At 39.4% G+C, this 12,003-nt stretch overlaps 1 protein-coding gene across 1 annotated transcript in view; it reads right to left on the reverse strand.

Annotated features, from left to right (window-relative positions):
• Positions 1-12,003, reverse strand: part of LOC132158755 (neural-cadherin-like) — a 110,180-nt gene that overhangs the window by 13,551 nt on the left and 84,626 nt on the right. The window contains exons 13-18 of the mRNA XM_059568303.1: positions 9,186-9,435; positions 7,563-7,690; positions 7,094-7,280; positions 6,276-6,419; positions 2,847-3,130; positions 772-2,389 (exon numbers count right to left, since the gene is read on the reverse strand). Of these exons, the coding sequence (XP_059424286.1) occupies positions 772-2,389; positions 2,847-3,130; positions 6,276-6,419; positions 7,094-7,280; positions 7,563-7,690; positions 9,186-9,435 (2,611 nt within the window). The remainder of the gene's footprint in view (positions 1-771; positions 2,390-2,846; positions 3,131-6,275; positions 6,420-7,093; positions 7,281-7,562; positions 7,691-9,185; positions 9,436-12,003) is intronic.

Raw genomic sequence — 12,003 nt, forward strand, 5'->3', positions numbered from 1 at the left:
TCATTGGCACATATGGACCCACTTAAACAGCACAGTGGGGAGGATGCAATGCTATTAGCATGCAGCATTGCCATTTCTCCAAAAGGCAAAACGTAATGCTGTAATCCTGTTAGTCATGAAATCAACATCCTTTAAAATGGCTCCTGTTTATGTGCCTCTTAAACCTGGGATTTAAGTAAATTGTTAGCATCATGCCATGTTTGAGCTACATGACGAATTCTTATTAAAAGGCTAATGCATTTCCATCAGAGAAAAGAGAAAAATGCTAAAAATATATCAAGTAATGCTACATTTCTTTCCTAAAATGTGATATATTAAGAAGGCTTAAAAAACATAGTGTTTTGGGAATGTACCATGGCAGTACCAAAGTTTTTCTTACACATTTACCATGAAATATATTTAAGTACCCTAAAGTAATGCCATAGTATTGTGGAAGTGAAGCATGGTACTACAATGGTATTTTGGACATGTATCAATGGCAATACCATCAGTTTTTACACATTTACCATGACATTACCATGGCATATTTTGAAGTACTTTTGAGTACCAATATCATCCTAAATTAAAATGCTAACACTTACAAAAAGTGCAACCATGGTATTTTGCACAATGGTAGTATCATGGTATTCTTGGAAGTACCATAAAAACATGATATTTTAATTCCAGTACCATGGTATATAGAAAAGTACCATAAGGGATGTAAATAATATCCTGCTGAATTTCAGGACTATTACCATAGTAGCAAGATTATGACATTTATTTGGAACATACCCTGTAAGTTGTACACTATGAACTCGCTGTGTCCAGGTGCATGGGGATGGTCATTTTTATCTCCAATTATGATGGTGAGTGTACTTGTGGAGCTCATTGGTGGAGAGCCGCTGTCAATCATCAGGATGGGAAGAAGATACTGCTTCTGCTGTTCCCGGTCAAAGCTGCGAAGAGCAGTTATCATGGCACTGCCATTCCGCAAATCAGTCAAGTTGAAATTAGTAACGTCAGAGGTCAGCATCAGCAGACGAATGGAAAAAGGTCCTCCATTGGATGACGTGTCTCTGTCAATAACATGCAACAGAATGGATGTATTGTTCATGTGAACAACCTGTGGCGCAATAGTGTTCTCCCATAGAATGGGCCGATATGGAGCCTCAAACTCTGGTCCATTGTCATTGACATCTTGAACAGTCACTAACACGATGGCAGAGCCAGTCAGAGCAGGGCTGCCCATGTCTGTGGCCAGGATCATAAGCCTATGTTGAGACACCTTCTCCCTGTCCAGAGAGTCACCTACAACCACCCAACCACTCTTATCCACCAGGAACTGCTGAAAGGGGTCGGATTCTGGGGCGATGCTGTATGTGAACCTGCCATTTTGACCAGAGTCCAGATCCATGGCTGTCACCTGTGCCACGATAGTGCCTATTGGAACATCTTCAAACATGGATCCTGCCTCGTAGAACTGTGGGAAGAAGACTGGAACTTGGTCATTGGAGTCTTCAACCTGAATGATGCAGTAGGCCAGGCTAAAGAAGTCAGCGTCCTCCACTTTGACTGTCAAGTTGAATGTGCGCTCATGTGGCTTTTCAAAGTCAATCTTCTTCTTTAGCCTCACTATGCCACGACGGTTCACCTTGTCAGTCTCAATGAAGAATTTGCGGTCTTCATCTCCACCGATGATGCTAAACGTCATGACTGAATTTTCACCTTCATCACCATCGGTGGCGGCCACAACTACTACCTCGCTGTTGATGTCCAAGTTTTCTGGCATTGAGGCCATGTAGACCCTTTGGGTGAACACTGGAGGATGGTCATTGACGTCAGAGACTACGATGGTGGCTGTTCCTGTGCCTGAAAGTCCTCCTCCATCACAAGCTTCTACCACAACGAGGTATCGATCCACCACTTCCCTATCCAAAGAACGAAGAACAGTATAGATTGTCCCGGTGGCTGGGTTGATGGAGAAGAGGTTAAGATTGATCTCATTGCGCACATTCTGCACAATTCTGTAGGTAAGGATAGCATTCTTCCCAGATTTTGGATCATCTAGATCAGTGGCTCGCATCTCCATTATGGAAGTGTCCGCAGGGGAGTTCTCAGGCACGTGACCCAAAAAGCAGTTGTCCGTTGCACACAGGAAGACAGGTGCATTGTCATTGATATCCTGCACTTCGACTAGAACATCAGCAAACCCGGTAAGACCTGCCCCATTCTCATCAGTGGCAAATACTAGGAATTGCCATGCCGAGCGAACCTCACGATTTAAACGACGTTGGGCAAAGATCCTACCGTTCATCTCATCTATGGTGAATTCACTACCAGCTCCTTGCCCATGTAGAGAATACCGCACTGCATGCTGGTCTGCCTCCTGATCTGGATCCGTGGCTGAGACCTGTGTGAGGAACAGATGAGAATAAACTTGCATACATATTAGAATTCAACACACTTGTCACAGAACATACGACGCAGTTAAAAGTTAATAATCACAGCAAAGGAATGCAGATAGTTCTCTCCGCCTCTTTTCCGGTATGTTTATGCAAAGCCTTTGAAATCTATATTTTACACTAACAGCACAATAGACAGCAATATTGAGACACACTAGCAGAGAATGACAATCGTAGTAGGGTGTGTCAAAATATTCATTTTAAACAGGCTTTCTTTTTTCTTTCTAAACTTTAAACTACATGAGGACATTAATAAACCCATAACGAAACTGGAACTAATTTATAGCACAATACAATGTACAAGACACATAATTTCATATCTCTTTAAAAAGGTTGATATTATTTTCTGCAACATTATTGTCTTTTTCATTCAATTGCATGTGTCTGAGTATTTTAACACCTCACCTCTAGTACAAGGACAGGAAGATCTGTAAGTTCCTCCATGACGCTAGCGTGATACTGAGTCTGCGTGAAAAGGGGTGCCTCGTCATTCTGGTTAATGACGTTAATGAAAACCATTGTCTGGTTTTCCCATTTTCCATCCGATGCGACCAGCCATAACTCGTAGCGCTGCACCTGCTCATAGTCTAGCCGCTGGGCAATGAAGATCGTGCCAACCTCTGGCTCCACATCGAACGTGCCCATGGTGTTCCCGGAGGTAATCTGGTACCGCAGTTTGGCATTGGCACCTGTTTGGGGGGTTTGGGAAGCGTTAGCATTCTAGGAAGTGTTAAGCTTGGCTGAGCTGGATAAAAAGAGAATGTCAGTATTAATCTGTGCTCATTTGATGAGGATTACATAAAGGACAAGAAAGCTCTAATGCACACAGGGCATGATATGATTGTGCTTAAATACTGAAATCAACATACACATAACAAATGTCACACAGACGGCTTTGTACATATTTTACCCTTTTTTTTGTTTACACTTTTTCTTAGTCAATGTGTCATTAAACATATCCAATTTGGTCCTTTGAACATGGCAGTTTCATTATAAAAAATGATACACCAGCTGTTTAACAATGTTTAATATGAAATCCCATATATCGTCCCATATATCTGAATATACTGTATGAACTGATATATTAAATCTCCCCAGCCTGACCCCAAATGGTTTTATCCACCCATGGTACACTGCATTGTGGAAAGGCTCTAGTTTCGTGCCAGCTCTGTTTACCAGTCCGGATCAGATTTTATGAGACAAACACCATCTGGGCGTGACGTGTGAGGATTTCATTAGAACATGTCATGATCATCCTGGCTACGGCCATCACGGTTGTGAAGTGTGATATGCTGTGACACTTGCTGAGGGGAGCTCCAGTGATTTTGCCAAAAGCAAGCTTCCTTAATGACTAGCTGGGCCATATGGCGGCCCTCCCCACAGTGCCACCACAGGTCAACCAGTTTAAACTTAACTATGTGATCTATAGAATGGTCATTGGTGATGAAAGACAGCTGAAAGTCCAGGAGACCTTGTACTCATTCGGCTATTGAAGGAAGTTCAGTGTGTTTTACATATTCCATCTTTGAAATCAGTCTGAAGTTTAATGAACAGCTCAGAGAGGGCACTGCTAATCAGCTTTAGGAAACACTTAACAGGACCATAAAATTCCTTCTCTCCTGCAAATCAGTTCCTAATTATTCCTATTCCCCATTTTCATCGCCAGCGTAATAAGAAATATTGCATTTTAATGGCAATCTCATTTATTGTGCCTTTCAAAGCAGGAAGGGGACAGAGGGACATCAAGCTTCGATTTGCATTCCCCTTCATGACAGTTATGAGATATTAGCTGTCGCCCAGCTCTGGACCGTCCATCCAGCCGTGGCATGTCACGTCACCCTTATCACCTCCACAGTGGCATGGGCGTCTCATCATTAATGAGCTATCTGACACCTGCACGTCTCCATCCCACTGCCCGTCTCCTTCTCTTCAGTCTGCTTGTTGATGCAGCTCCACGCCACACATAATTTGTCATGCATATGTATCAGGTGAAGCCGTGTCGCAGTGAGGGACACCGCGTTCCCGCCTGTTTGTTTATGTTGACAGATGAGCCGAAGTCGCCATGCCCTGATGGAAATCAGAGCGAGATCAGGTGGAGGACTCGTGTCACCGAGATGTGTGGAGGTGACAGCCCGGAATATTCTACAGGCAGAGGATGAGAAATGAGGGAGTGGGCAGACAGGCAGGCTGCTATGCTACATTGGATGGATAGGTGATTCGTCCAAGCCTGACGCGCTCAGATTAACATGAGCAATTCTATGGCTGTTGGAGGAAAGGGCGACGGACCTAATGTTCCAACAAGACAAAATCAAAAGTAGAAGTCGCTCCAGAATATGCAAATTTAACTGACCACGAGAGTTCGGTTGACTAATTCATAGTCGCTCGTGCATTCACATGGTTTCAGCAGCTAAGGCGAAGTTTTCAGGCAGTGTTGAGATTGTCTGAAGGATACGGAGCTCTCTAAAGACATTAATCCAAAGTTTCATTTCAGAGGTCAAACAATACATATCATTAAGGTAAAATATCCTTACAGCAATGCTTGTACACATGCTAATTTTAGCATCTTACAAAACAAAAAAACAGGCTGTCTTGTGTAAAATGGTGTAATGGTGATTGTTACATCATTGTAAAGTCTGTGCGCTATTGAAATAAACATGAACTCCCTGCAGTTTCAGCTTGCCCTTGAGGGGTTCAGCATACTTTGGTAACAATACCAAAAGTATGCTGCTGTGCGGTGCGGATTGGACAACAAAAATGGCATGTTGTCCCTATTTCTGCCTCTCGGTGCTATCTTAAAGATAATAGGGTTTGTCAGAAAATTTACATTCTGTCAGCATTTCCTCGACCATTTAAAAAAGTTATGTGAAATAAAAGTTAACTGAGATAATATATGTATTAAAATGACAAAAGCATAGAACAAAATTACTACAAATTTAACTAAAAGTAAATTAAAACTACTATCTATATTTATTTTTATAAAACTAAGTCAAAATATTTAAACTACAGAAACCTGTACAATATGTAACCTGCATCAATACGAAATAAGATAAGAATTACAGGGGATAACAAAACATTTCGATTTTGGACGTTCCTCGTGACTCTTTCTCAAGTCATGGAATAACCTTTTATGGCATTAATGTGGTGTCATATGGAAAAGAGCACTCAGAATAAAACAATAGTCGCTAGTTTGACTGACAGACAATAGATGAATGAATCTGTGCAGCTTGTTTAATACACTTGTTATTTTCTTTCTCATTTAATCTCTGGTTACGCCACCTGGTAAAGCCTCTTGAGAGTTTTGTCAAAAATCTACCATTACACTCTACTTTTATCATTTCAGTATATTTTTCAAAAGTGTAGAGCTGCCTATTCCGTTCCATTTAAAAATCTCAATGGTTATTTGCCTGGTCCCTCAGATGTCACGCATCTCATGTAAATTTCTACGCAAAATCTTTCACACAAGGGTTTACTTCAATCATTAAAGAAGGCCTGCTACTTATTTAATTCTTTTTCTTGAAGACAACAAAGAAAAACAAATCAAAGAGACAAACATCAAATGGGGTGCTGAAATTGATACACCCACATTTACCACAGAGATTTGCTAACAATCTCAGCACAAAAAGGAGTGAATTTTCCACCTAGATTTATTTCGCTCAATTTCTTTTTGCAACCCCTCCTCCTCCATCTCTGTCAAATATATCAGTGGGCTGTCAGATAGAAATCATTGCACAAACAAACAAAACTAAAATAACAAAAACCACAAACTAAAGACAAGTGACAGGACCACCTGAATAAGATATTTGATACACCTACATGCAACTGAAAAAAAATTACCTTCATCTTCATCGTTAGCTGTAACGGTAATGACCACAAAGCCCACTTCTTTGTCTTCCTCCACGCTGATCTCATATACAGGCTGAGAGAAGGCTGGAGCATTGTCATTAACATCTGTGACAAATACCCTCACGTAGGCTGTGTCTAAAGGGCAGAAGAGGTGTGCATTACTTCCAGATCACATCACTGCATATAGTCTCTCAAGAGAAAAGCCATTCTTTATGGATAATTAATTTATAATTCAAACCAAGATGGGAAAACAGAACAGAAACAAAGTCACTGGCATTCATTGTATGTTGAAATTTAATTATCATTGAAGCTCAAGTGAAATGTAAATATGTGTGTATATGTATACATTTGCATAACTATTTTTAAAAATGATTTTGAAAGAAGTTCCTAATGTTCATCAGGTTGCATGTGATTTCTGTATCAGTCTCATTTTATCAATGTGTCCTTGCTGCATAAATGTCTTAATGGTCTCATATAGCTTTTTTTGAAAACATATTTCCAAGAACACAGACTTCATAGAAAGTATTAATGGGAAATTATTATTTGTGAAACCTTGTAGCAATGATTTATTCTATAAATTGTATTAAACATCCTAATGACTGTTTAATATTTAAACCGCGGCCTTATTATATTATACGCCGACTATATTACACAGAAATCCCTGGGATGGCATTAGTTCTTCATTAGGCGTGACTCATTGAAGTCTTAATGAATGGAGTTCATCCTGGAGGCTGGTGTGCCCTGCTGCAATTGGTTGAGGGGAAATAGATTATCCGAGGGGTTAAGAAGACATGCTTGATGGATCACACCTGTGTTGGGTTGGCCCTGCTGACCGGGTCGGGCCGACTCTGAGCTGTCCTGAGACTGGACCTCGATTAAGTAGGAACTTTTCTGCTCACGGTCGAAGGTGGCCCGGGTGTGGATGATGCCCGTGTAGGAATTAATGCTGAAGAACTGTGAGTCGCCACTTTGATCCTTCAGAATGATGTAGTTAATCTAGAGAGGAAAGAGTGCCAAACAAGATTAAAAAAGAACTTTGCATCAAGTATTTTAAGAATCATTGCAAGGTAGTTTGAGAGTTTTAAGGCCAATTTACATGCAGAACAACCAGACAAATGCCGAATCAAGTGACGACCAACACCAACAGAGGCCAATAGGGGTAACACATTGATCCGACAAAACACGAAGATGTATGTTGCCATTTCTTTGCATCTGTCGGTGCAATGTCAATCGGCCTTTAGAGAGAACCAGGAGGGCACATTATCAGAAGAGTCTCACCATTCCATGGAGACCAGAGTCCAGGTCAGTTGCTGAGACCTGAGCAACTGATGTGCCAATCTCTGCACCCTCTGGGACCGTCGCCTCATACGTGGATGACATGAAAAAGGGAACATTGTCATTCACATCTGGAAAAAAAGAGTGAGAGCAATCTGTTACGAATGAAACACTACGGAAATAATCAAATGGATTAATTTGGACACATTAGATAAGTGGAAAACTTTGTTTTATAGTACACTCTTAAAAATAAAGGTTCTTAATTGGCATCAATGGTCCTATGAAGAACCCTGAACATCCATGGAAGCTTTCAAATGCAGATAAGGTTCTGTATATGCGAAAAAGGTTCTTTAGATTTTTTAAATGTTCTTCAAAATGGTTATTTTAGGAACTATTGAAATGTTCTTTTGGGGAAAAAAAGGTCTTTCTATGGCATTAATGCAAAAACACCCTTTTGGAACCTTTATTTTGAAAGAGTTTAAATAATTTAACTTGAAAATTTTGCTTTTGCAGTCTTTCTTTAAAATATACCCCACCTGGTTTGATATTTTATATCTAATTCAATGGCATTTTTAAGTGTGACTTAAAAGTCTCTTTTAGGGTCATTTGTTGGTCTTTCATAATTGTTATTTTAAGGCTTTGTTCATTGTAATCATGTTTGGTTTGAGTTTAATTCTGCATAAGTTAGGCAATAATAAGTGCAGGTTTTAATATATGGATTCATTTAATGCAGGTTGACTGTCTGGATTCTCTGCTCTTCGCAGATTACAGCCCCTCTAGACTAGTTTTTCCGTGGGCTTTTTGTCTCCTTTTCCCTCTATTTCAATCTCCATTTTCCTCTTAATTAATGCTGATGTGGTCTCAAGTGTTGTGTGTCGGTGCCAAAGCTCTTCACTGTTCCTATTACACACACACACACACACACACACACACACACACACACACACACACACACACACGCCATCGCTCTACGACCCCCCCCCCCACACACCCTCCGCCTGTCATGCACTCATCAGTGCTCTGGTTTTCCACATACACTCAATGACAGCAGAGAACATTTTTGTGTACAAATGAACAACATAGGCTAAATGAGCTATGAAGAAACGGAAAAAAACATTAGTGTCAGCGGCTCAAACACAATCAGTGGATCAGACCAGACACTGCTGTGCTTCTGAGAAACCGCGCTGGCATGAAATGCTGATTGCTAAACTACCGCAAATGTGTTTACCTCTCTGAGGGCACACATGCAGCTTGGAACCGGTTGTCGAGGCATATTTGTAGTGCACTAGTGAGAGGTGACAACATGGTCTATTTTCATTGTGTTAGATTTATGCATTTTTGTTCTCTTTCTTTCTCTTTGTCCTATACTAAGTATAAAATAGCATGGTGTTACTATGATTTCTAGACATGGTACCGTATATTGATAATGTTACAAAAGATTTATATTCTAGAGAATGCTGTTCTTTTGAACTTTCTATTCATCAAAGAATACTAAAAGTGCATCTAGTGTTAAAATGTACAATAAATAAATGTTATATATAGATAATTACCCCAAATGTGTGGTACTCACATTTATGTTTACATATAATTCTGATGTAGTTTACAGAAGATTAGGGTATCTCTCACCTGTGATGTTGACATAGACAGTGGTGAAGGAAGCTAGTGGTACAGCCGCCACATTCTGTACACGCACTCGGAGTGTAAAGAAACGCGTCGTCTCATAATCTAGATTCTCTGCCACCAAGATAGAGGCAGAACCGTCCCTCCGGTTAGGCTTGATGTAGAAGCGCACAGGCATGTTGGTCTCGGGAACCTGACCTTCCTCCAGGTTGTAAGTTACCCTGGGGTCACCAAGAGGAGACGTTGCCTTGATGGTCTGTTGGGAGGGGAGAAATGAGCTTTAAGTTGGTGATATAAAATTAAATATGGCCTACATGGTGAAATATGTCATGAATAGGGAAGATGTGTCAGTTGTGATATGAAGGTTTCCTGTTACGTCTAAAACCTTTTGATGTGCCTATGAGTTTGTGTGTGTATTTGTGTAAAAACTGCTTGTATGTGCTATTATATCTTATGAGATTTTTTCATTCTGAAACATATATTAGAGTAAGACGTAAACACCTTCTCCCAGCGCTCAAACAGTATAATTAGTATTATTTGTGAGTAGGCATTTAAAATCAGCAGAACCATTGGTCAAGAGTCTGCTGACTGCAGCGTGTGAATACATTAAACATGGTTCATCTATATAATCCATCCAAATGCTTATCGAACTGATATTGACAGTTATGAATAACTTTCTGCAGTAGTAGTTTCCAGACTACTGTCTCACAGAGCTGCATTATACTAACAAAACCAAGTTACTTAAGGAGAAAGAAATAGATTTTATAACCATAATTAATATATTACATAGAATTTAATCAGAGAAGTATTTCTCTGGCTCAAAATAAATGAATGTGATAATTTATTCCAGATCCTAATATACTGTATTAACAGTTATTAAACCAGCGATGAACATAACTGTTTATGTTTTACTATCAAAAAAACATATAAAGCTTAACTACTACTTGGCTGTTAACTTGAATTTTTTCATTGTTCTCATACCTTGGCTAGAAGTGCAATGCCACAGCCTAAAATCCAAAGTCATAGTTTATTCTATGTACAGCCAAAAACATGTGAATAGTACTCAGATACAAGACATACAACCGATTTTGGCTTGGAAAATCCAATATTACAGCTGGAACTTGTCTGTAATGAGAACTCAAATGTCTTTTAGCTGACTAAAACACATTTAAACCAAGACATCAACCAAATGACACTATAAAGCAAGTCCTAAGTCCTAAACCATGTATGGTCATCCAATACTTGCTTGGGAATGCTTGGGGTACAGACGACAGAGAAATGGGGTGAAAAGGTAAAGCAAAGTAAAGGTGTATGGAGAGAGAGAGATGAGAGAACATGGGTCCAGTCAGCCATTAAATCAACCCTGACGATGGTTTTGAGAGCATTTGCCCACTGCAACACAGAAAACAAGCATCTTAAAAGCTCTGTGGCTTTTGCTTCCTGCTTTTAAGGGTCGGTTTTGCCATCCGGTATGTGTTCCCCAACAGAAATTACCTATTCAGTGAACTTATTTGCCACAGTCACTTTGACAGATTTCCTCTAACTTCCCTGACCTATGCTATTTTGACTGTCTCAATACTGATCCAGATCTTAGACCTAACAATTTTGAAGTAAATTTCATGAAGATTTTCCACCATTCTATGACATAATACAATTGTAATATATATTTAAATGAATACATTCATTTGAATGAATACATTCATTTGAATGAATACATTCATTTGAATTTGGATAGAACATTTCCTACCCAAGGTATCATTAATGTAAGTAGTATATACATTTAAATTTAAATATAAATATGTAAATTTAAATGTGAGTGTTTACATGTGCATGAAATAGTCACAAAATAAAAAATAAAAATACAAAGAAAAGTACTATAAAAACTTTATTTTTTTATGAAAAAGTATTTCCTAAGGTTATCAAATTAATAGATAAAATAGTGTAAAATGGCATTCATACAAAGAACTTGTGAGGCCTTAAACAGTCACTTACACACTCTCAACACACCTCGAAACAGGATATTTTGAGATCAATAATCTCTCAGAAGTTACCTAGGTTTGTGCTCCTGTCCATTGGGACATCTTGCCTTCACTTCAAAACCTTACTTTCAACTAATTCATCATGTAGTTGACATTTTTATCCAAAGTGACCTACAGTGCAGTTTCTACAGGGACCCTCAAAGTTAAGTGTTTTGATACATTGGTGATATTTCACAGATCAACCATTGTGGGATTTAAACCTACAGCCTGTCCTTTACCAGCCCACCACACCATTCTTTTGGTTAACCACCCATGGGGTTAAACTATTCATACTACCGAAAGTTCCCTCATTCAGCTAAATATTAATTTGGTCAACTTTCAAATCCCAACCTGTCTAATCTTCCCTCCAAGTGTTTATTAGCGGACGTCTCTCAGGCTTGATGAGAACGGCGTTCTCATTATCCATACACATGAACAAGGCTCTTTAAATTACATCCTCAAGGTTGCAATTACTGCTTTTGAAAATGTGTTAATTAGCATTCCTTGAGATAATACCACAATGAGCTGACTGATATTTAAATTTTTAATTAGTTAGACAGAGAGACAGATAGATAGATGATGAAGAAAGGCGAGTGGGGAGGAAGTGAGAGCGAGAAATGAATAGGAGCACTCGATGCACAACAAGGCTACTCAGTGTTGCTAATGAATGCATTATACTGTTTAACAAGCCTAATTTGTATTTAGAGTTCTGAGGATGAATTAGCATGAAGGCTCCCAATGCACAGAACAGATTTGAACAGCCAGTTGCTACAGTTATTTCACATTAGGGAGTTCATACTGTATTT

This window comes from Carassius carassius, chromosome 15 (genome assembly GCF_963082965.1).
Source record: "Carassius carassius chromosome 15, fCarCar2.1, whole genome shotgun sequence".
In the NCBI taxonomy this organism is placed as follows: Eukaryota; Metazoa; Chordata; class Actinopteri; order Cypriniformes; family Cyprinidae; genus Carassius; species Carassius carassius.